General features: G+C 34.2%; 1 protein-coding gene across 4 annotated transcripts in view; it reads right to left on the bottom strand.

Annotated features, from left to right (window-relative positions):
- Window positions 1-473: 473 nt before the first annotated feature.
- Window positions 474-26,674, bottom strand: part of LOC136410979 (oxytocin receptor-like) — a 128,007-nt gene continuing 101,806 nt past the window's right edge. For 2 of the 4 annotated variants that reach the window (XM_066393374.1, XM_066393373.1), the window contains exons 3-8: window positions 13,379-13,535; window positions 8,497-8,667; window positions 7,743-7,837; window positions 3,578-3,855; window positions 3,274-3,420; window positions 475-1,064 (exon numbers count right to left, since the gene is read on the bottom strand). In XM_066393374.1, the coding sequence (XP_066249471.1) occupies window positions 946-1,064; window positions 3,274-3,420; window positions 3,578-3,855; window positions 7,743-7,837; window positions 8,497-8,667; window positions 13,379-13,535 (967 nt within the window). In that variant the 3' untranslated portion in view covers window positions 475-945. Of the gene's footprint in view, window positions 1,065-3,273; window positions 3,421-3,577; window positions 3,856-7,742; window positions 7,838-8,496; window positions 8,668-13,378; window positions 13,536-26,674 lie in introns of all 4 variants that reach the window. The other 2 variants (XM_066393371.1, XM_066393372.1) reach the window with 2 other exon arrangements.

Here is a 26,674-nt window from a genome sequence, read left to right as displayed (position 1 = left end):
TTTTGAGGCTGAACTGTAAGGAACATCTACCAGTTATGAAATTACTTATTTTTCATTGGCGTATCTATCTTCTTTTATTTGTCATAAATTAAAAAAATGGGAGACTGAAAGTGGAAGTATCACCTTTGTTCAAATTACCTGAAACTCACGCTTTCACACGTGAAGAATTTTCGAAGTACAATCTCGAGACTATGGTAATGGCAAAATGGTAAATTTCCAGTCGCAAATCTGCAGTTCATATTATTTTTTGTTTCTAGGTTTGATGAAATGAAATACTCAATCTCAAATGAGAATCAATAAATTTTTATTTTTAAATATTTTTTGTTTCACGTACATATGATTTTGCCTCTGTGACTTGTAACCAAACATGTTTAACAAATGTTGATTTATAAATTCCGCGCAATAATAATACAACCTCTGGTTTCGAAGCTTCTGCGAAGCTAAACGTCCCTATCGCTGCGCAGGGATCATCTCTTCGCAAAGCTTTCCCCAATTCAGTAGGATACTGCGAGAACACAAGATTCAGTCATAAGTCACAAACTAAAGTAAACATATAAAAATAATAATAATCTGCACGACATAGAAAACTTCAAACCCCTTAACTAAACCAAACATTAGGACAGCAAACTTGGACTTATTTTACAGATAAGTTACTTGCAAAATAAGCCCCCTAAACTAAAACCTACAGCCATGTGGGATTGTCTTAGAACCAATAGATCATAATGTTGGCAACGTTATCCAGGAATTATCTTCCTGGATAAAGTTACCTGAGTAACGAGTTTTCGGCTCTAAATCCCAGATTTACATCACAGACTCGGAATGCATTTCGACATCGGTGAACTCCGTGGCGAACTCACTGAGTTCAATTAAGGAGGACCCGGAAATATCATCCATTACGTGGCCGCGGTTGGCCCATTTTGGCAGACCGCAACCGCAACCCTCATCTCAGGTGGCGGTCACCATCCATTTGCGACTGTATATGATGTGGCGATCTCGCCCTGGACTCGCCCTCGTGAGCTTGAGGGAGGTCACTTGCTCTCCTGAAGAGTTGCTGGCTGTCTGACCTGAAGGTTATTGTGGAGGTGAGAGTCAGTAGAACAGATAAGTTGAAAGATGATTAAGATTCTAGACGCACGTATGTTAATATTGGTCTAAAGAGTACCGTGCTGAAGCTCTTCTTTGAAAACTGAGAACGAAAACTTTTGGAACATATATTTGTTTGATTTGGTTTGGTCAGAAGGTGCAATCTTCGCACATACGTAACCGATCATCTACCTTCAAATGGAGCTTCTGGTGATGGAATACTTCAACAGTAGATCCTTTTTAGATGGAATAGTTATACCACTCATGCTGAGGGATGCTCATGAATACCGAGGATTATATGGGCTAGAAATTCTTCAACTGCAAGTTTTTGTGTTTTAAGAGTATTTATCAACTTAAAATTTAACGTTGCCTTTTTGGGTTTTAGCAATTTTATTTCGATCATAATAGAGATCTAAAACGTTTTCAAACCCACTTAATGGTTAAGCCAACAAAGTTTCTACTCACTAATACCCTTTAAATCTCTATTATCGTGTTAATATTATCACATTTCTAACTCGCAATCAAAAGCAAAACCATATGGAGACAATTTCATTTTTCCGACTCAAATAAAGATAAAGGTCCACATTCGCGAGCCATTAAGTCGCAGAATGCGGCCACTTACTCGGAATAACCCATAAAAACCCAACCATCAAAAAGGAATCGTTCTTGGAGAATGGCTACTGCACTATGAAAGAAGGTAAGTTATATGCACCCAATTTCGTCGATATGGACGAAAGATTTGCAATTCTTCTTTACGTTAAAGTATCCGATCGGAAATCTCATCTTCAATACAGCGCTTGTAAAGAGTATTGCAACACTTTTATAACTTTCATAAACCTGATATTTTAAAAAAATGTTTAAACACGTACAATTTTATTTAAAAAAAAACATTTAATACACTATTTTCGATGGACAAATTTTTCACCCCTATCCATCTACCCCTACTAATTTTTATTTTTAAATGGATAGGTACCCATTGTAATATATTAAATGAAAGGTAATTCGATAACGGATACAAAAGTATACTCAGGACTAAAAGTGGATCTATAGTTTCCTTAAAAAATAAAATTATTAGATACAAAATAAAGTAACTCACTATTACATCAAATAAAATTGAATTTCCTACAATAAATGCTCAAATTGGGCTCCAGTAACAATTTGGCAACGACTCAGTTCTTCCTCGAACTCTTTTATGCAATTATCCAGTGTTACGTCTGTTATTAATTCGGAATCTATTTAAATTCTAAGACGTAAAGCATCTAAATTTTGTGGTCTATTTTTGTAAATGGAACCTTTTAAGTGATACCACAAAAAAATCGCGGGGTATAAGATCTGGATATCGTGGCGGCTATTCTATTGCGTCTCTTCTACCGATCCACCTCCTAGGGAAAATCTTATCGAGATACTCTCTCACATCCATAGCATAATGTGGTTGGGCACTATCTTGTTGGAACCAAATATTATTGGTTACTTATTTTCCATTTTCTCCAAGAAAAATTGCGGCGATTGTTGAAACTATTTCATTTTGCAATAAGTGCAAGTATGATGCGTTGTTTAAGTTCTCCTCTATGAAAAATGGGTTGATGAACTGGTGTCCGATTGTACCGATCCATACATTAAGCTGTTGCGGATGTTCTGTATGCAGAGTCTGCATCCAATGATGATTGTCTGTAGGCCACTAGCGAAAATTATGTCGATGAATAGATTTATTTAAGAACAACGTTGCTCCATCCGATAATGAAATTCTAGAAAAGAACTTATTATCCTTAATGCCATTTTCTTGCATCAATTCACAAAATTCCACTGTGTTATCAAAATCTTCAGGCGTCAACTCTTGGGTAACGGAAATTTTGCATGGATGAAATTTTTCTCGCTTTAAAAAATTGTAGAGTATACGGGGAGCTTCCTTAACGCCATCCTAATCTTTGATTCAAGTCAAGAAAAACTGTTCTTATAAACATTCATAGGAAATTGCCAAATATTACTCAGCGTTACTACTTTGCAGCGCATATGTTTATAGGAACTTTTTGATTTTTTTTGACCTAAGGAATATCCCCTGATTATGTTTGCGCCGTACGTTTAGGAAACAGTTGCAGGCAGCAAACTCATCATCTTTCTGATCTTATAAATAATTTAAAGCCAAAATATCAAAACCGACTAAAAAGTGTGATTTAGACGAATTTGACTTACCCTCAGATGTTCCTCTATAGCTTTTATTTGAAACAACAAAATGCCGGACCAACAACCTTGGAAGCTCCCTATTAAAGACTAGATAAATCCAAGGATTTACGCAGCTATTGAGGCTGTATAAGAGAGTTAAGATCGTGAACGTTGAACCTAAAAATATAGTAAATCAGAAATTTATATTCCTGTAAAATTTTGCTTAAAAGGCACAAATGAACATTAATATTCCCCGATGAACGGAAGCGTTTGTACTGCGCAATAAATAACTTCGGCAGCTCCATGAATATTCAGCTCTATCTCTATCACTGACCTTCAATGAATGAGCTCTTGGGGTCTATAGTGGCCCAAACTTGAGCTACGATGAAAGGTGTTGAGCAGACCATGTACATTACAATTACCGCTACAGTTTGTTTAACTGTGTTGATTTTGGCTCGAGATATGAGTGGCACTCTCTCTCTTTTCGTGAGAGACTTGTTGACACTTCTAGGCCGTAAACTTGAGTCTGAACACCGCCATATTTCTCTGCAAATGCAACTGTAGGTGTAGACTAGCACCAGCAGAGGAATGATGAAGATTGATACGCTGTACCTGAAAATATTGGATTCATACTTAATTCCTAACAATACAACATTCTCCAGGAATATAATTTCAGTTTGTCATAAATGATTCATAGTAGTTGTGTATTCTGAGTAATGCTACCAGGGACACGTGTTCTTAATTATTATGTGTTCAGAAATGCCATCAATAACGCATTGTCCCACTGACAGTAATGAGAAATTTCTGTCATGGTGTAAATTGTTTGGTATTGTTTGCAAATTGTCTTGGATATTTGGATCTAATTGCTCTAATGTTTTGGACAAAATATGTAGGAAGGAGCGGGTACTTAAATGACCATTAAGCAAACGCATCGTTTTTGTTCAGTTTTATATGTGAGAGCGACTGACAACTCAATTAATGGTTCCTAAGGGGGAAACTTAAAGGGGATTCATTCGAGAGAAAACTGCTTGCATCTAAAATTTCCCACCAGGGCGGAAAGGAATGGCCAAAATGGAAAAAAAAAAAATCATGTTTTCCAGGTCGTCAGCCTACTCCTATTCAATATTCACTCTTAATTTAATATAATAAATCTAATTTAATAAAGCACATGTGATTGCCAAATTACGTTCTTGTATAGACATATTTAATCCTAGTTCCATAAATAGTTCCAGTTTGAACGGAATATTAATTAAGCGGGCACGTGAATCTAATGAGGGTTTTACAGAAGTTGCTAGGAAAGTTTAATGTAATTTCGTGTAATCTTTAAACAAACTGGAGCCAAGAGGGAGACTTCAAATGCTTTTTCTGATACTTACTGAGGAAAGTTTTGAAAGCATCAAGAATAGTTGTTATTTAACCAGGAATTGAAAAAGTAATTGGTGACAGTTTAAGAAATTCGTCTCAAAATGAGCTTGATTTAAACATTGCTGCTTAAAGAATATTATAAGCCTCAGAACTTCGCAGAAAATGCTGCCAAATTTTTTTACATATTGGAGACGATCCTGCAAATAGGGCTTCCACGTTATAAAACTGAAATTAAATCTGTTTCTCCTTTGTGGTGCATTGGAGCCTGTTACCTGATTAATAACACGAGGAAACTGGGATACACAAGTTTGAGGAAGGAAGGAAGGAATAAACTAGTCAAGACGAATATTGATTGCTCGCGTAAAATATTTTATTTGTTTTAAACCTAAAAACAGTTACGAATTTTTTAGGTGTTTTTCAGTAATATTGGGGAAATTTACAGGGAAAGCGAACTTAGGGTTTCATGTAAACTCACTTTAATCTCTTAAAAGCGCGCACACATACATACAGGAAACAAAGCCAAAGCAAGATTAAGGACGTATTTTCGCTTGTAGTAGGAAACCTTTTTGCCAAACTCCCATGGGAGGGCAAGGAAATCGAAATGCTGAAACGCACTCTATTGTAAGAGTAATTTAGGATGTAGAACTCCATTAGGCGAATACAAATGAGCTAATTAATTGGACGTAATCGCCCACAAGTTCACACACAACATTCAACAGTCATGCAAGGAAAAACAGACGAGCATTTCTCTTTCTTGGGAAACTATCCACTATATAAAGAGACGTTTTTGATTCTTGTGCTTTTTTCGCCCCCACATGGTCTAGAAAAAATAGCTCTAATTCAAATATTCGCGAGTAAGCTGTTAGTGGTGCAAATGGATAGGAAATGACTTTCGGTTGAAATGGGCCCAAGGGATAAAACTTGTAATGAATAAATCGGAAACGGTTTGAGATTAGCTATGTGGTGGGGAATTGAGTCAAAATCGGACCCCATTAGAATATAAAATTTCATCACAAATTGGGAAGCATAGAAAAACATGGGAGTGGAGTCTCCAGGAAAGTTTTGAAAGGGGTCGAAAAAATAACATAAAGATTTTCCGATATAGTCGCACGGCTATAATACAGAATAATCTTTTCAACTTCTTTTCCATTTTTCGTTTATTCCAGCGATCCCTTGGGAGTCTTTGACTAGAACTGCCTGTCTCCCTCTTCTGGTCCAGAACGCAGAAACTTCATATCCTGCTTCTTCCTGCATCACTCTAGTTTTTATAGAGCCAGGGACACTAAAATATATCGATGCAGGAGGGGAAAACGTGCCCACCATGGAACTTCGCCTTCTCTCATTTCCACTGCATCCATATCTATTCTTTGTTAAACCGTTTTCTTTGCTAAATCGCTTCCACCACTTTCTTCTCTCCGACTTCACCTTCGATCACCTTGACCTATAATGAAGTTCATGAAGCACGATAGTATAATTCATGCTTAATGAATAGATAGTACACATTTCCCTTTCAAGACACTTATTCGTCGCCTCGAAGCGAATTTTATCAGATAAACCAGAATTCGTAGTACTATAACGCAATACTAACATATAAAGAAAAGTACAAACATTCTTACTGTAACTTCAAGTTTATACACCCCCTACCTCTAGCACTATTCAAGACACTTCGCATTCAACCCGAGATATAGCATTGAAATTGTTATTGCTAAAAGCTCTTCCATTCTCCTGTTCTCTCATAAACATTACGCCTAGGACAAAATGAAAGGTATGCCGCTGGTTAAAGCGCAAAACGTATTGTTTCTGAAAACATCCCTCCTATCAAAAGCGCACCCTGATTACTTGCTTTTGGCAAATTAAATTCCATATGAGAGTGTGCTTTATTTATGTTAGTCGTTATTAATTTTTCGATATTTTGCTTAATTTTCCGCGAGAATTCGATGCGGGAACGTCGATTTTAATGCGAAATGGTATTGATAATAGTCTGAGGTATGGTTTTGTTGCCATTTGGAACGAATTTTATCGTGCTCTTTGATTTCTGGAAGTTATAGAAAACGTTGTCAAACATTTATTTCTCATAATAACTCTCTTGGTAGTTGTTGCTGCTGACATGATAAAGCAACATATTCGACGATTGACGGCGGGAGATCTCGAAGGATTCAGGTAAGGGACATCGATATTTACTCTTCTAGTCGATTTCATATATCTTGTATGTATGACGTATTCAATGAAGTTGTAATATTAAAGTGAAATATCGCAACAAAGAAATTTGTGAGTTATTGATGTCGGAAGCAGAGATGGGAATTTAAAATCGGAAATAAATACATATCGATTGGTGTGTAATTAAAGCTAAAGAAGTTACGAATGTATATTGCCAAAAACTTTTCCTTCTTATTGTTAGTATTGATTACCCTGTGTTTTTCATCAATAGGTGTTAAAATTATATTCAACTCATCCTCTGAATTTTCTTAAAATTCTAACCATTCTCCCTTATACCTTTCACATTTTGTTTTTTTTAATTTAATCCCTTAATCTTTTCTCTAGCCCCTCCCTCCTTCAACTTGTGACCTTGTTTCATCTCTTTATCTAATCAATTTTTTCAAGCTAAAATTCGCACTATCCCAATAAGATCATCTCGTTTTTTCATCACTTTTGCCTTCTTTACTTTATATGTTTTCTTCTCAAATTTTCTTAAACTCTGTGCTTCCTCTTGGTTTTGTTTCCGAGAGAAACCAAACATAGAAAACGTTAAATGGATAGATATGTACGTCTTTAGGAAAAATAAACTTTGAACAATATTACTGAGAGACACAAAGAGGAGGGTAATTTTCAGAGAGATATTTCCAAATTTAACATATTTCGAAGACACTAATTTGAATTACTTTTTTTTTTAAGTAACGCTGATTAATAATTTAATGTGAGCCTAGCAGAAGACGCGAAACAGAGTCACAGATATCGGAGAGGAGAACAAATTTTAATGGGAGTGGAAGAGAAGGGCAAAAAGGTGAAGGCATTAGAAAAAATGGGGTTATTAAAGGGAGACAACCTTCAGGGCAAATTGCGATTTGACAATTTTTAAATAAAACGAGCATATTTATTTATATGCAGCACATTTCAAAACTACTAGTTTAACTTACCAGATCACATACGCCTGCTCACCCCATTTCTTGTTGAATGTCGCCCAGCAATCATTAACACCAGGGGCAACTTCTTGGTAGGAAAATATAACCACCTAAAAATACGCTGATTTTTAATTAGAAATGTTCAGGTTTAATTAAAATTGCAAAAATCAGTGAGCTCATGAACACTCTTTATAGAGAAGTATAGCTTCTATTTATCAAATATTCAATATTTTTTTCTCAATATCAGACTCAAATTCAAAGCTTAAAAGCTCTCCACCCAAGTGGATACACAAACTCTGTGAGATTAATTTTAACCTGGAAAGCCCTAATTGTAGATGACAGGTAAACGACGAAAACACCTGAACAAGTTTTAATGAGAGCGTACCTTCCAAGACTTCTCTTTATTAGGCGTAGTTAAGCTGCCAACTTCAGAAAAATTTTAGAACTCAAGCTACCAGCATTCATTTAACGACTAATGACTGGATCCAACGGGTAAAAATTTGATTAAAACGGGATCTACGCAGACACCCGGGGAGTAAATTGATTTAATTTTAATGCTCATCGTTAAAGCAAATAAGATAAGACTTATGTATCTCTCGCGACTAAGGAAGTTTAAAGCAAATTTGCGGGAAAGGATGCTTTAACGTTTGTTATTTATACACGTAAACCGAGGTGGAGATAATATAGAACTTTGGATGCTAGTTTTGTTTGCAAATTTATCATACCCATAAAATTTCCTGAATGAAAAATTTTTCATGTTATATCTCACCTGAGGCATACAGCACAATAAACTTGCTGCCCAAGCTACATACATCATAGCTTTCGATCTCCTGGATGTCCAAGAACAGTATGTTAACGGATAACAAATGGCCTGATGTCTATCTATCGCCGTGGCCATGAGGACGTACGAGCTGAGGTACGGTCCCAATGTTTGCCCATACTGGAAAAAAGTCCATAAATGAAGGAGATGTTCAATCTGGCACATAATTATAAGTCAGAAACTACTCTCTCGGTCTTCGTTCTTGTCTTTTATTTGCACAGAATTTTCGTCTCGCATGATGTTTATGAGAGTGCGCAGAGAGGAAGAAAGAGAGACATTTCCAGAGAGACGTATTTTAAGGTGATTCATATTTCGAAGAAGATGATTCCAGATAAACTTTGCACAGTAAAGGTATTATTACAGCATCAGCATGATAAAGGGAGCGGAAGATAGAGCCAGAGATTTCAAGGAGCTGTTATTTTGTTCCAAACACTGTGGAGCACTTTTAGGGAGTTACTTCTATCGTAAACATGCAGCTTTAAAAGAGAGAAATTTGCTATGAAAAGGTTTTCAGGGGGATATTTCAAAAACCGAGTTTTTAAGTAGTTTTCGACAGAGGTACTACGGAGATCTCTCCCTGAGGAAAATTTTAATATTGATTTACGTGTAGAGGATCGAAAGAAGATTGCGCCAGCAGCATAAGTTTGAGATCCAATGCAAAGCAGAGAGCTGTTATTTACATATGCAGCCCCAGAAGTTTAATTGCAGTTAGTGATTTAAGAAATGCACGAGAAAGATGCCTTTGACTTAACATTTACAGGTAAAGTGCACACATTCGATGCCACTGATTAGATCAACAGCAATAAAATTATGAAATGAAAAATTGCAAGTAAACCTGCTAAGTAAAAATGTGGAATAAATGAATAAAAATCTGTGCGTCCACATGTAGCCTTTTTGCATAATTTCTTCAATTATTTGTCTCGTTTTGTGAGTATTATTGCTCAATTTCAAGAAGGAACATCGAAATAGATTACCACCGATGTCGTGTGAAATGTGCCTAATAGCGCGGTGCGATAGTGTGTAATCCATGTGTAACAGTTATTTACGTAGCAAACAAAAAGAGCAACTCCCTACGCACGAGCGTCGGGTGCGTACGAGTTGCAGACGAGGGCAGTAACCCCGGGGAAAAGCACGTGTGAAACCTTGCGAGTTATGTATACTATCTTGCGATTCAAAATCTACCTATTTGTTTTTAAGAAAAACAGGTATACATTTGGTAAAAATGGCGATACAAACACAGTTGGATAGTACCTAAACAATGAAAAAACTTGTTTGTTGATAGGAAATTGGTTTGTTTTTCATTTTGCGCTCATAAACAGTTTTTTGTTAAAAAAAAATTAATAAATAAAAATAATTAAAGACTCTTTGTGGGCACAAAACAAACCAATTTCTATCAACAAACAAGTTTTTTCATTGTTTACGTACTGTTTAACTGAGTTTGTATTGCATTTTCTATCAATTTACATTTGTTCTTCTCAAAAACTAATCGATAGATTTTGAATCGCAATACCCTATTAAGTGTAGTTTTGAAACACCTTTAATTTAAAGTATCGCTTAACCTACGAGTATGTTTCAATTTTAAAAAATTGGCCATTTTGCGCTACCGGTGACGCAAGCAACATTAAAAAAAATAACCAAACGTTAAAAGATATTTTTTTTTTGTTTAATGCTGCTTTTGAATTCTAAAAAAAGAATAAATTGTTAAAAAGTGAATAGGTTGTACAACTTAGAGCCGCAAGGTATTGTATTCCAACTACCATAGAAAAATTCGAGGTCGCCTCTTAAGCCCAAACTTCTGCAATTTGTTTTTCTTGTCCCGGTACCCGCGGCGTGTTTAGAGCTTTATTTTAAGCATTTAATTTAACAAAATGCCTGAAGGAATTCAATCTGTTCTGCCTTAATTCCTTCCTTTCAGGCGTTTGGCTAAAGGCCGGAGATAAGCGTATTTTTGTCTAAGACTTGTGGATTTTTGGGCGGATGTGGAGAGGATTTATTTTTAAGAAATTAGATGAAATGCAACTTCAAAGAGTTTAATCCGGCCCAGAAGGTATAAAACCCACACAGGAAACAAATAACGTAATCATGCAGAACACTCCAGAAAAACAAAATATTCTCACCTAACTAAGTTATGTTTAGCCACTTGTCATTTAAGAAAGGAAAGTCGCATTTCCTTTTTAAGGGAATGTGTTCTTTTATTTCAAAGGGAGGTATTTTGCGGATAATAAGGTCTTATATGGGCTCGCCAAAAATGAGATTTTTACGCTTCACCGTGGCTTTGTGTGATAATAATTCTCGGGGCTGTTGAATCCATATCCTTTGACTAGGACACCTTTTACCATCCACTGAGATTATAACAAATTTTACTTTGGTCAAACTCGGGCTAAATTGAAAAAAGGTGGGGGTCGTCCTTTGCTTGTTTTTGTCCGGAAGTTGTTGGTGTGAAGTTGATTTCCAGTAATTTTTCCCATGTTTGATTTATTGATGCAAGGCGCGTGTGCCCTCCCTGATAGTAGTGCTCAGAACGTACTCCTCATGTGACGCTCTTTTTACGTATTTACTATCTCGTCCATTAAGTGCAGTTCCTCTTCAAAGTCAATATCGGTTGCCGGAACTTTGCCTCAATCTGTGTTTCCTGCAACCCTTTTACATTATCTCTAAGAGAAATTGCAATTTGCTTTCAGCACATAATTTACATGGACAATAGACGTTTCGCACCAATAAAATTTGAAGCGAATAATTCTTCTGTTATTTGTTTTCTTCTATAACGCGGGATGAATAATTTTAATGAAGTCGTAGGAAAATAAGTGATGTTCCAATTTGCTTTTAGCACATAATTTGCATGGATAATAGACGTTTTGCGTCAATGAAATTTCAAGTGAAGAATTTTTCTGTTGTTTGTTTTCTCTTACAGTGGTACGAGGAAATTTGCTGAAGCCATAGAACAATTGTAAAATCGAGGTAGAATAAATGCATCACCACCACATACTATTATGTAAAAATGCTGTATTTGAATAGGCAAACTTTTTGTTGGTTGCAGTCTTCGTTCCAGCCCTAGCAGCACAATTTTCTAGATACATATCGATATGTGTGTATACAAAAATCCTTAATTCTATCAGGTAATTATGTTTTGGGCCTTTATTTACTGTAAAGAAAAACCAATCCTTCCTTATCCCATTTTTAAGGTTGTACTTTTGTCGAGCTTATTTTTCCCCTATTTCTTCGATTTGGCGCCATTTCGGGTTTCTCAAAAATAAATGTACTGCCCCAAAAATTGGGCAGAGATTGCAAGAACCAAGCAGAATAAATCATAATAACAAATTATTTCGAATAAAATATTTTTTAATTTTGACAAGAATAACTTTATCTTTCCGTTTGGAGACTTTTATTATTACTACCCCCCCCCCCCCTCACTTTATTATACATCTTTTATTACATACAGAAAAATGGCCCGTTTTATTAGACACAAAAGGCGATAACTTCTCCAATTCCAGTATACGAGTTGAACACATGCAGATTCAATCGCAGCCTTTCCGAAGAATAACTACTGGATTTTATTAAAACGGGTTTTCCCGTACATAAACCGCGCCTCCATTTACCTTCCTCCCTACAAATCTAACAGCTAAAATCTGTGATGGAATGAACCCTTAGCTTTTTCTACATTTTCCAATATGTTTCCATTCACAATGACTCTGGAGCAAATGATCTAGTTTATCAGTCGAATTCCGAATTGACTGTACGTAGAGATATATTAATAAAAGCTCTAAGCCCTACGGCACTTTCTATGACAAATATATTACGATCTGTGACCCTAGAAGCCCTCGTTAATATTTTGTGTTCAAGTTGTTTAATAAGAAAAATAAAATTGAAATAGAAATAATTAATAACAAATTAATAGTAACAGTTTGCAGTAACACAGAAATAATTAGCTAATTGCGGATGGTATGAAATCGGATGTCAGAGAGAAAGTTTGCCAAATTCTCAAATTATCCCAAATTCACGTTTGATTCTCTATTATGTAACGAGTTTGATACTCTATTACATAGGGTCGTTTCTGTGGTAACTGTAAATTAAATTGACCTAGGAAGTACTCGAGTTACTATAACATTTTTTCTGTTAGGGTGCAACAGAGCGAGAGACGCAAAACAAAATGTACTGTACATTATTTAATGGGGATCTAAAGAGTAATTTATGTAAATCATACTGAAGCTCAACCGAATAATAATATTCATTTGAGCAAAATACATAAGGCATGCTAAGACCAGTTGCTCCTGCATTTTAATCACATCTAAATAAGTTTAGACCCCTCTCAAAAAATAGGACTTCGTGCAAATAAGTTTATTTTGACATAGACTCCAAAGGGTTATTAAATAAAACATTCAGAATAAAATTTATATGCAAAGTACACTTCTCAGAGCTTTTCCTGAATAATGTTTAGATTAAATTGTTGGGCAGCAGCTTATTTGGCATTTCATTGACGGTTTAACAACATTCGATAGGCATAAATATGGAATAATAGATTACCAGCGAAATTTCGATTTGCATAGAGATGGTGTAGAGCCCTATTGACTATAGCAACTAGAGCCCTTAATCCGGCCAGGAGGCAAATGTTTTTATCGAAGGGAGCTCTTACAACTCTGATATCTGTTTTTGCAAATGCCCCTTAAGCCCTCCAGTAAGTCAATTTGGAACTTTCTCCAAAAATGTTTGACTGGCGAACTTGTTATTGAGACGAAATTTTCGCAAACTTTTGTACGTCGACGAATCACTGTCGGACCTCGATTTACTGAGCTTTTCATAACTTTTATTGCACTTAAACATTTCTTTAACATACCTTAACTAATTTACACAACAGGAACCCTCCTTGGAACCTATAGGTCACCTCCCAGGCCAGTTGGGGTAATACACTGAAGAAGGCCACTATAAGATCAGCTACAGACAGGTGGAGGATAAAAAAGTACATCCTGGATAGTTTTTTCCTCCCACAGTATCTGGAATTAAGACTTTTCCATTAGTTGAGCAACCCAAACTTGCTAGTGGAAACCTATAATTACGTACGAAACATAAATCTCGCTTTTTGTTCATCAAGATCATTTATTTCGGCAAAGCGTGCCCTATTATTCAACTACAAATGTGGTTTTATTTTCAATTCAATGGCTATATGGTGAGTGGGTTTGAGTTTAATGGACTATGATGTAAAAAGTGGAAAGTTTTTAGTTCCAAGTTTTCCTCAGGCTTTTTAACAAGATAACGACCGAAAGCGGCTTTGTACCCCATAACATGTAATATTTTTTGGTCATAGAGTTTCATTAAGCGTATTATTTTTCTCATCAGGGAGAGTTATTTTAGGTGCTTGTTAGATGTGAAATTTTAAAGGTTTACGGAAGCAACATATTCTCGTTATTACTTGAGAATACTACGAGTACGTATTTGAAGATTTTCTTGAAGTTGCTTTTCAGCTTTATTAAGGTTTTATTGTTTGTTTGTTTTATTGTATTTTAATTTAAATTTTAAAAAGATAGAAACATAATTTGGCGTCTTATGAAGAAAAATGTCTCTTACGTGCAGCTTATCAATTACGTAATTTGCACGGTTCAGTGGCGCTCTTATCGCTGCTTGTTACGCCTATCGGAAATTTGAGGCTCAAGATAAAGCGGTTTGTTGGCCTAATTAAAGACTAAATGTGGGACTAAATTAAACTAAATGTAGAGGTAGTAAACCCCTCCGTTAAAGTGCCAGCGAGCTTTAACGATATCCTGGAGGTTAAATTTAAATTATTGTACGTTACGCGTTTCCCTTAGCAGTATTGTGTACGCTGATTATGTCAGACTCGATAACATTTCCTCTTTCCGTAATATGTATACTCAGGATAATACAAATTACTTGTTGAACACACATAAAAGCCATTTAATATTTTATTGTCGCCAGCTTTATGGATGTAGGACAGAAATGGTAAATTTCCGCCATTTATGAGATGAAAACTGTTAGTGTTCAAAGCGGTTGCGAACGAGCTGAATATTTTAGGTAGTTACCTCAAAATCACTAATTTGAGGAAGCCATTGATGTAGAATATTTGTAATTTAAAGCCGAAATTTGTAGGTATCGTATTGAAATGAATTTTGTCAAATTGAATTAACAAATTAATCATATAATGGAAAAAAATTTTCAAACGAATGTTGTTTAAAGCAGCCGGGAAAAACCTCTTTTTCAAGTTATAGGCAGCATTGATATGAAAATTCATAACTCTGAAACTAAAATTTTAATCTCACTGCAACCTTGTGGATTACGACCATTGTGCATCCAATATTTTGAATAAAAAATCGCTAACGTTTCCCATTTTAAGCAGGGACACCCAAGCTGGCTATTTCGCGTAGTTTGCTCAAACTTTATGTCTCTGTTATGGAGGTCATTCATTTTGAAAACTCATAACATAAAAAGGAAATATCGTATCAACTTCCAACTCGGCTCAGATTGCATTATAATTTAGTAGGATATGCAGAAAAATTGTTTACCGCAGTTTATTTAAAATACGAGCGAAGCAGTCGGATATTTTGGTGTATAACTCAAACGAAGAATCTAAGATAAGCAAAGCATAAAATTTTAAATTACGCAACTGAAAATCAAGTGTTTCAATTTACCACTTGATTCGGATTTAAATATACATAAGTTGGTGAAATACGTAGAAAAATCCTAGAACGTATAGCGTGCAAATATGTATTATGAATTCTAGACATACAATTTACATATATGTAGAATATTACTGTCAAAAAAAAAACGTATTCTCATTAGTAATTTTTGCGAAGCCAATAAATTACTTCGCCTTACTTTTGGAGCTGGTTCTATACTAAATATTAAGGTAACTGGTTTTACGGTTATAAAACGGCCCATAAGAAGTAAAAAAATCAAAAACGGTCACTTACATTTTTTCCGATTATTTTCAGGCACGTTTTTAAGAATCGAGATATGTCATAAAGTTCATTTTGGAATGTTTTCTTCATTTCTATAACATTGAAATACACCTAATTCTCTTTTTACACGATAGATACTTTCCCAAAAAATTCGTGTAAAAAAAATTGGCTAAATGGAAAAATAGTAGATTGGTTCCAGATCTAAAAAAGCAACTGAAGAGTACAATAAATGACATTAATAAGATATTGTTAGAGTTCACTTAAGAATTTGTTTCGTGTTTATAAATTTAAATTCATTAAATATTGTTCTGTATTTATTGTAACAGGAAAGTACGTTTGTATTATCATTAGCCAATTAAGAAAATAGTGACTATTACTTCTTGTGCAGGTGTGCCTGACTGGATATTGATATGGTAACGTCACATCTCAGCGTAAGCAATCTAACGTTAAATGCAATAAGCTGATTATGCATATTAAGAAAAAGGCACCGGACTGACTTTTAATCCAACAGAAGATCAAGAATTACGCTGAGAGGACGACGTGGCCGATGGTCCACGGAAAGTTTACATAAATAAAGTTATTTTCGTAGTACTTACATGCCCGCAGTTTTCATTATTATTTTCATAATTACTCAAGTAATTAACAAATACATATATTATAAAAAATAAATTATACTTAAAAAAAAGAAAATAATATCTAAAATTTTCTTTTAAACATACACTACATTTATTCGATCGCATATAATCGATATCACCTAATAGAATTGTGAAAAATATAACGCCAAGTTATAATGCATATTTGTGAGGAGTGAGAGTGAAAAAAAATCATAGAAACATAAAAAAAATTCATGACAAAAATTCATAAAAAATTCATAGAATATTGAAAATCGTGTTAAAACAAAACAATTCGTGTAAAAAGAGATTTTTTTTTCTCTTTAACTTGTGTTAAATCAAATTCGGGTAAAGAAAAATTAATTTAAAAAGAGTTTAATTAAATGTACATTAAAATTGGTCGTTGTGGTACCACACTTTTAATAAATTAGAGGAGGCACGACTTGCGCATAACGATAACGTTATTCTCGTGCAAGCTTAAACATACTCAAGTATGAGCTTATAAAGTAAATTGTGACTGTTTGTTCTTCATTATAATGCATCAATTAAAACCTATATTTAGCCGATTTAATGGGTAGTTAGCATCAAATTAGCTATATCAACTACTTGTGTTTATCCCAGATCTACGTATAATATAGCAAGTTATTGCTAAGTGTAAATTATTGGTAATAAATTATTACATAATCCTTCCTAGATGTGAAATCCAGTTTTCAGGGAAGCTCCAGATAATCTAAAGTGAACGTTAATGGATTATACTGGTAATTTATAATCAGCCCTCCGGTTTAGATCTCTATATTGGACGTAATTTAGTTGATATATGCACATACATGTAATATAATGCTCGGTGTAAATAAAGTAAACAGACTGCTTTCGGTAGAGGTAAACTTAGGGGACATATATAAAATGAAATAATGGGGAAGTTGGGGGAGATTTGCGAGATTTAATGATTTTCTCCTACAAGTGATTAATAAGAGTGTTCAAATAGTCTCTACCACGGTTATAAATGCGATTTCTAATAAAGTTCCTCTTCCTTAAGACACTTATAGCGTCAATAAATTTTGAGAGGCGCACGGGTTAAATGTTTAATCTGTATTTAAGTCTCACCGAATTGTCGTCAAATTTAATAACAAATAAAATTGTCGCATTTAATTAAAAGTTTCCAGACCAAATGCTGCCTTAAATATTAAATGCTGATTTTACTACAATGAACTAACTCGATTCCCAAACTTTTGTTCCTGTCAAATGAATGGAGAATTCATTATTCTTAGTTGTTTTATTGTGGTTAGTTTTAAACATGCACGGCAAAATCGTTGATAAAGGTGATAAATAAATTAGTAAGTTGCTAAGAATCACTAAACACTGAAAATTTATTCATTGTAGTTTCGAGAGTCTCATTCGTTTTATTTCATTCAGAAAAATGTTTAGAAACTTTTTAATCGAGTAAAGGTAAAAGACCAAGGGGAACAATACTGTATGGCTCTAAGGGAGTATAACACAGCAATCGGAGAAGTTAAGAGGGAGTTCGGGAAACGATTCCGCGATGACATTAGAGATATGCCAAGCAGGGGTCGAACCTACAGGATTCAGCCAAAGGGATTGTGGGGGATATTGGATCAATAAAACGAACCGTTGGTTCGTATAGAAACTCAACCAAAAAAAAATTAGAACTTCTCTTTTGTCTTCTCTTTCCTGCTGATAGGGAAAACTCATGCTGGGCCGGAAAACTCCACCAAAAGATAGCGACTGGGACGTTCCTAAAAAGGTCATAGCTTTTAGAGCTCTCAAATAAGCAACTAGCACGGTTCAGCTATTTACGTAGTTTGACGAAGATGGAGTGAGACCAGTCTTTTTGTACGAGGGTCTGGACATGATTCAACAAATAAACAAACATGGACAGGGACACTCAAAGAAATCTTGTACCAACTCTGCTAAATTACTTTATCGGGCAACAGACAAGCCGAAAATTTCCAACCTTCGTCCCATAATGAGCCTTAAAGCAGACCCGGAAATGTTTTGCTAACAGGAACGAACTGAGTCAGTAATCTATTAAATAATAATATAAGATGGCAAAAGGTCGTCCAACAAAATGATCGATATACCTTTAATTAATGTTTGTAGTTACTATGAATAAATTCATTTTGAAAAACGTAAAAAAAGACATTAATGATCGAACAATCCAATAATAATCTGCTAATAACATAGATTTTCTTCGTATTTCCTCTCCAGTTATTCCTTTTGAGTAATCTAATTATTATTGGATTACCGTTGCTAGTAATTGGAACATTAACCATTTCAGGAGTGTTCCTTTTACTTCCCAAATTGGCAAAAATAAATTTTCTTTTAAATATTCAGAGTTAAAACGTATTATATATTTTGTGCGGATTTATCCATTTTTGAAATAGCTGTTGAGATTAATAAGGATTAGAAATCTAAAGGGCGCGTTCTATCATGGTTATTTGACTTCACAAATAATTGATTTCCTTTGTTTCATTAGTCACGCGTTAGGGCTTCCTGTAGGGGCCTGTTAAAGGTAGCAGAAGATAAATTAACTTCTTTGAACGATATTGATATGATTTTGTTTACTAACTGGGGTGTTCCTAGTAGTGTTTCAGTGTTTAAGCAAATATGACAAAGTTAATGAATGGAAAAATTGTTGAGACTGTAATTCTGAGGAAACTTTCTGGTACATGATGTGTTTAGACGTAAATAATTTGTATGGTCCACCCCTTGCTTATAACGGGATCAACCACATATATCATCTATCAATGTCAATTCATTCTTTATGTTTAAGTACGAGTTCCATTTCTTATTGTTGATGTTGCTGTCTCTTGGGAAAGGCCTGTCTGCAATGGTGAAATCGAAAGGTGTTTATTTTGGCATTTGGCCATATTTCTTTGTCACCATCTTCACCTATGATTGTTTCTTTTCTTATGTCTTTTTAGGTCACCTCACAAGTTTTTTAGGTTACAAACATCAGAGAATAACACTCTTTTTTCGTTGTCAGACACTTTCAAAGGAATTTGCGCTTCTAGGCGAACAGTATTTATCCGGCACATTATTTAAGCGTCATTACGGTTCTCATTTATAAAGCTTCTTAAGCGAAAGACACATCAGCTTCACTTTAGTATCCCTTAAAAAATAAAACATAATCTTTCTCCAAGGCAAATTTCGGCCAAATTTAATTTCCTATTCACAGAAGAGGGATCTGTCTACCTCCTTTGTGAGGGCAAGTATTTTTTTATTTGTATTTTTACGGAAAATAGCGAAAGACATGCCACTCAGCCTTTGAAGGTTCGCAAAAAGATGCTTCTACTATAAAAGTTTTAAATGTTTTAAAACTAATTTAATTTATCAAATATATTTACCTAATGTTCCTTCTTGTCAAAGTTGGAATTGTTTACTCCCAATTAAATCTTATGGAACTTTTAATTACGATTTGAATTACCAGTGGAACTTTCGAAATAAATATTTAGTGCCTTCTTGAAACTTCAAGACGTTTCTATTCAATATCGAACAACTGCTGAACCCTTCTTCTTTTGAGCCTTAAAGGTCATGACGAAGATTCCAACGAACAGAAACCCCTCTCCTATAGGGACCCTTAACGCGTGGCTAATGACACAAAGGAAGTCGATTACTTCTAAAATCAAATAACCATCATTAATAATCTTCCCTAACTTAATTGACCTCTGTTTTGTCGCGGACGAAGCGGCAAGATTTTTTGTTGCAAATTAATTTAACAAAGAGTTCTATGATTTTGCATATTCTTTGTAGAATTTTATTGAGTGAAAATAGATTCTAATTTGTGAATATTAAGGTCAGGGTGTAGGAAGGCAATCGAAATCCGTTCCCGTCCCGGAGACTGTTACAAGATTTTTGCATTCACTTATGTGAAATGACTCAGTTTTCACCGTGTTGCATGTTTAACGACAAATTAATTTTTTCCCCATCTTGTCATTTTGACATTTTACATTTTACTTAATTTTCTACCCTTTTAATTTTGTAGTAACTTTGTAAGTAATTTTGTAGTTTGTAGTAAGTATATGTAAACACACAAATATATCAGGATACTTTCATTGTATATAATGTGTGGTAATCTCTTCGAAATCTTTTTGTTATTCAGGGGGTTGTTCCACTATCAACTTGTGCGTCTACAAACCCTGCATTAAAAAGCCATTGCGAGAGAATCAAACATACCGATAAAAATATGTGAATGCCTATAACAGTTAAATAGTTTCATTTAACTGGCGGAATGTTACAATTTTAATGCGATTAGCTGCAATAAATATTTGTAATAAACAGTGATAAATTTATTTTATTATTCCCCAGATTCTCACCCTCTATATTACAAGCGCTTGCCACTGTCGGATCTGTTGCTGGATTAGTAAAGTCAAATTTTGTTTGAATTTAATTAAAGCCAAACATATTAAATTCGTTTACTTCTTCCTTTTTTCCACTTTCCAACTAGAAAACCTGTTCTGTCGGACTCTCCTCTTGCAATTGGGTCAGTGTGTTGTTGAAGATACCAGCACTGGTTGAATTTTGATTAAACATATTAGGAGGAATTTTAAAGTTTTAGAAATGGTTATTAAAAAGAACTTTCTTTAAACATGTTTTTTTTTTAAATTTAGAAAAAACCCACAGATGTCTTATAGCTATTTAAACCGCGATTGAACAACTGATTGCCTCAAGTGCACAATTTGTTTCCCTTTCACACAACGTAAATGAATTGACAATCCTCTATGTGACCATATCTGTTGGTGAGCAGATTTAGATTTTTATAATGGAAACACAAACCCTTACTGCTCTCTTCTCTAAACTAAAGTTTACGGAGGCTCATTTTACTCTCTTTTGAAAATAAAATCTGCAGAGATAACAGCTAAAGTTCAGGAACTTTATGCATTACTCGGTTTTCGAGTCTGCATTGTGTCCATATCGTGTGATTTGGGTAAACCTAATGTGATGTTATTCCAACTTTGAAACAAAATTCTGCATTTCTTTGATACGTGAAGGTTAAACTTTAGAAAGCTAACCTACTGGGGCATTTTATAATAAAGACTGTTATGAGAGTTTCAATATTTACACTTTGAAAACTTTCGCCTTTCATCGGTTTGATACGTTCACTTTATTCCAAAAAAAAAGGTAAATATTGAGACGATTAGTTTGCTCTATCGATTCCCGAGATATCAGCGTTCAAAGTATTAAAATCGCGACAAATAGCAGATACTCTCATCCTCATTAGAGGTTTTCGCGAAAATTTCTTGGTGTTCCTATTTTGGCAAAATAGACTAATTTGTTGCCGAATAATAATAATTAATATTATGCCAACTCCCAATGTCTTGTGACAATTCCAATAGCAGGAAACTAATGACCTAAATTACCCAATTTATAACTGGTTCATAATCAGGGAAGTAGGAAATATCTGTGTCCTGAGGAAGATTGATTGGATGATTTAACTTTTATGGCTGCAGAGGTTTTATTAGTAAACCTAAAAAAGTGTCATAGCCATAAAACAGGGGGTTTGGTTGAAATTTTTTTATTTAGCCCTATAAATCAGACTATCAATCGATGACCTAATGCTTAGATTCCGAAAGATATGGTTGTTATTCAGTTTTATGGAGAATACGGAAATACAGCGAGTTATGAGGAAAATTCAATAAAATAGTTATTTCGAATGCAATGATTGAATTTATGGCGGATCTTCATATTTGTATATGTGGCGCAAAGGCTTGACAACGTAAATACGTGCTAATGATGGACTGTCCTAACGAGAGTAGCGCACTGGCAAATTTACCAATTATAGCTTATGAATTAATATTTTCTTCATTTATGATTCTGACAGTGTGGTCTCTGCATCATTTTCTCATTTTGAAGTTTCAACCAACATTGTGGTTAAAAACCTCATTCAACTAGTTTCCTGTTAATCGAAAAATTGAAAATAGTTTGAATAGCATGAAAATGATATTCGCAAGCATTTATGCTATATTTACACCCATATATCTAGTTGAGATTCGAATATCACTTTTCGGCGTCTCCATCACGTTTCTCTAATACTACGAAGAACATATTAGCATTCGAATATCGCGCGGGTAATTCAAATGACCAATTACCAAAGTGCCGTTACGTTGTGCTATACTTACACACATGAAGATTGCCATTAGACTTTTTAGAATGTCAATTGGGAAATATCACTAAACTGCAAATTTCAAGAAGTGAAGTCTTTGAAGTCAGCCTTCTCACCACGCTCTCGGAGCCACTCGGGCTGGTTAAAACAAAATTCGTTCAAACAATTTTAAAACTTAAATATTTTAATCGCTGGCCTTTGGATAACCATTTAAATATCTCACTTTCAAATAAGATTTATCAAAGATAAATGATATGCTGTTGCCAGCTTACCAATGACAACAGATCTATATAGAAAGATGTACATACATACATGTATATATTTTATATGTATTATGAGATATATGAGAAAAATCACTGTTGAAGTTCGTCTGAAATTTATGTGAAATTATAATAAATCGGTGACTTTAAAATAACTTAGGGAAACTGAATCTACACGTCGTCGATTCGTTCTGATGTAACAATTGCGATATTTATGGTTTGGGAATAGATAACGAATATTTTTGAGCAGTTTAAAGGAGGAATTTTGCGTTAAATTTGCATTAAATTAAGCTTAAATCCCTCAGAAACGTTAAAATCAGTACGACCAGGGAATAATCATTATCAAAAAGTGAATGTGTAATGGTTAAAATTTTTATCAACGGGCTTTATTCTGAATTTAAAGCATTTCGGCGGTATATTTTTTCCCAAAATGGGTAAAGTCTATTAACTCGGGATAATCGTTTTCTTTGTTTCAATAATGCAAAAGGGACATGTTTTAAGCTAATAGTAATGGCGATTTGAACGCTTTAAGGGGAAATTTAAGATAAATGAATATGTATAAAGTATTAAAAAATTAGTGGGAATTAGGAGTATATGTACGTTATCAACTCTATAGTATGTAACAGCAGTTGGGAAAAGAGGCACATAGGCTTTTAAGTACTGCGTTAGTATATTTAATACGAAATGGAAAATATACAGGGTGTCCGGAAATTAGGGGACCAAAAAAAATGGTGGATTATAATATATATTATATTATATTATATTGGTCTCCTAATTTCCAAACACCCTGTATATTACAGACAATTAATGACGTGAACACAACTGACAATTCATTTGCCGGTCATTATCTTTACCGATACTCAATATTTCCTCACTACTCAAAATAGAACGGATTAAAGCACAGCGTGTAAATATCACCCTCAACAAAAGTTCTCGACAATGTCTTCGAGAGTATGAAGCGTCGGGTAAATTTGTGCATTGAAGCGAATGGACAACATTTTCAGCAATTATTGTGAATTTTTCAAACAATTAGACTTGTGTTGTTAAAAAATAGCCTTAATGCTTAATTGAAATCTTCAAAATTAAAAGTAAATAAAGTGATTTAACCTCGCTCGGCTCCTTCATCAAAAATTAATTTTAACATCATTTTGCGGCATATGATCAAGCTACGACCTACTTTTTATCTTCTATTTTTCTTGTGTAAAATTCCACGGTTGGCTAGATATGAAATTTAAATGATCACTCGGTATATCATTAGTTAATGGAACGGACACTGTGTGGGTATAACTTTCATCTGACTCAATAATAATTACATTTGTTACATGTTGAAGAGCTGAATTCTGGGTTCAACTTGTGTTAAATTATTAAACATAGGGCACTTTGAGACCCTCGTAGTGCGTCGAACAAGCTACGCAAAGTAAAAAGGGGACCCAATTTTGAAGGAAGATGTGAAACTGCGACAAATTGCGTGGCCGAATCGAGGCACTTCAGAGGCCTGAAAGCATCCATTGTTTAGACTCCTAACAAGTTTTAGGACGAGTGCAAATTCTGAATAAGCCTTAAGAACTACTCAATTTGTCACTGTTTTTAAATTTGAGCAGGGACGTATTTAGGGCCCAAATTGAGCTAAGTCGAGTTCAAATTCAATAAGATGTTTTAAAATGAGCAGGAATTAGTAATAAGTGTTCTTAACTACCTTCTCAGCAATGTAGCATTACTTCTTTAAACTAAAAGACCCTAACGTTAATTTTAAAGATTTTTTATATAGAAAAAAAGGTTTAAATTGAACTAGATCAGACATGTCTAAAGTCCATAAAACGTTTTAGAATCAGTACCAATTAGGGATAATAATTATTAACCATTCAGTATGTAACAGAAACAATTTATTTAACCTGAAAGTAACGTTGATTTTTAAAGTTTTGAAGAAAAAAGTTCCTGGGCTTGAATTGCGCTAAATTATACATATTTCAACTCCATAAGACATTTAAGAATGAGTCGGAACTAGGAATAACTTTTCATCCGAACAAATTTTGAATACGTTACGGTTATAATGAACTAAGAGTAACACTGATGTTCAAACTTGTTGAAGGAAGCATTCTGGGGTGAGAAATAGTTAAGTCAAGCAGAGTTTAAATCCACAAGATCCAGTCCAACTCGAACTAACTTCCGTTTCAAACTCCAACTATATTTCGGATGGAGAACCTGACAGAGAAACAATAACAATTTATATTAAGTCCAATCTAAAAACTTGTTCTCAAATTTAAACCGGATATATCCAACTGGGCGTAAGAAGTATAAGCAGCAATACGATTTGCGGATAAGTGATCAACTTTTAATCGTCAATGTTTTCTAATAGTAGTATTGATTTTAAAGGGAGTATTTATAGTAATTAAGTGGAGACTAAATCTCTAAGAGGCTTTAACGCCATCGGATTTAGGGATAAACGTGGCATATTAATTAGGAATAAATTAATCAAGAGGCTTGGAAATAGGTGGAATAATAACATAACTCTTATTCAGGATTGAATATGTCACTTAAAGTTTGTATAAACACAGAGGTAAAAACTTGAAATGAGAGAAGTATAATTCACATCTTGCACTTTCATTTTGTAATTTCATTTATTATATTGTATCTATTTCTGCGTAAACGTTAAAAATTCGCAACTTAAATTATATACACAAATTTTTAATTTAACAAAAAATTTATTGCGTAAATGAGTTGAAAATACACCATATTGCACTTATTCCTAAAAAACTGCCCCCAGCCTAAACAAATCTCCTCACGATTTCATCATTTCTCGAAACGAATTTTCCCTTTTCAATGTCTCAGAGACTTTTTTTTTCCATCAGAACGTGGCAACCAGGATCCCGTGGATCCAACCATCATGCTGTGAAAAAGAATGGCTTTGGCTTAGCTTAAAAACCTGACGAGACGAACGAGGTTTTTTGCTTATGCTTAGTGCCGTTTGATGCAGGATCTTATCTCAGTCATTTATCATGTTAATACAGAATATTTTCAATACTGAAGCCTTTCAAACTATACTATTTAACAAAACAAATCTACACGAAATTGCTGATAAGAAGTATAAAAATTGTGGAAAGTCAGGATTCAGTGTCAAGAAAGGTGTAGAGTTTTCTGCTCTTAAAGAAGAAATGCCAAAGGCAGTACTTAATATTATGCCTAAAGATTCTTTTTATCGATCGTACGGAGTTAGTTTCATAGAGAATGCAGTCCAAGAAGTTGCTGTATTGCATACTATATATCTGAATATTTAAAATAATTTTCAAATTTAGGACGTTCATTAAAAACAATTCTAACGAAAATTCGAAATAAAATTATTTCAAAAATTAATATTTCTGTGTTAATTTATTCAATCTCCCCTATAAAATAAAAATTTAAAAAGAACTATACAGCTTTCTCCATAAATAAATATATATGGACGTTCTCCTGCACTTTTTCCCTTAATTATATTATAAATCTCTTCATTTCATTATTCAGAGTTTACTCAGTAAAAGGCCAAAAAGGCTGTCCTAAAATGCCAACTCAATCTGCAAATGATATCATCTAAACATACATTCGCATCAGATCTTCCCCTTTAGAACTGAGCACTTCAAATTTTAGGATGGAGAGGATGAATACAAGCTATTCTGCTGAATAATACATGAATCGTTTTATACGTTTCCATTTGACATCTTGCAAATATACATTTTTTAATTTATTTCCTCTGTTTGATCTTCACCAATGAAATGCGATCTGGATACCAAATTTTCTAGAATTAGCAGTTCAAAATTAGGGTGTGGGATTTGTTAAAGGGAGATTTGTTCAAATAACAATCAAAAAATTTTCAACCGAAGAAATTTGAATAATATTGTAATTCATAACGATGAATATCAAGAGCCTGTTAATTTATCTACTCTGGTGATACGTTTAAAGTAAATAGAGTCTACTTCTCGCAAAATTTGAGGAACAACTAGATGAAAATATGTATATTTATAGCTCTAATATCTATGATCAGAACCTTGTCCAATTAAGAACATCCCTGGCTTTCCAGCAGAGTTTATTCCACTCTTTCCTTACCTAGACTCCTTTCATTAAAGTAAATGACATCGTAATTTCTCCAAACTTTGAATTTAGGAAACTTAATTCTTGCAAAGACTTCCCATTCAATGGCAATAGAACTGAAATATTACCCCTTTATTTTAATAACAATCCCTATTTTAAAAATCCTAT

The sequence above is a fragment of the Euwallacea similis genome, chromosome 9 (assembly GCF_039881205.1).
Source record: "Euwallacea similis isolate ESF13 chromosome 9, ESF131.1, whole genome shotgun sequence".
Classification (NCBI taxonomy): Eukaryota; Metazoa; Arthropoda; class Insecta; order Coleoptera; family Curculionidae; genus Euwallacea; species Euwallacea similis.
Note: the sequence above shows the minus strand (reverse complement) of the source record. Positions and strands in the feature narration are given on the sequence as shown.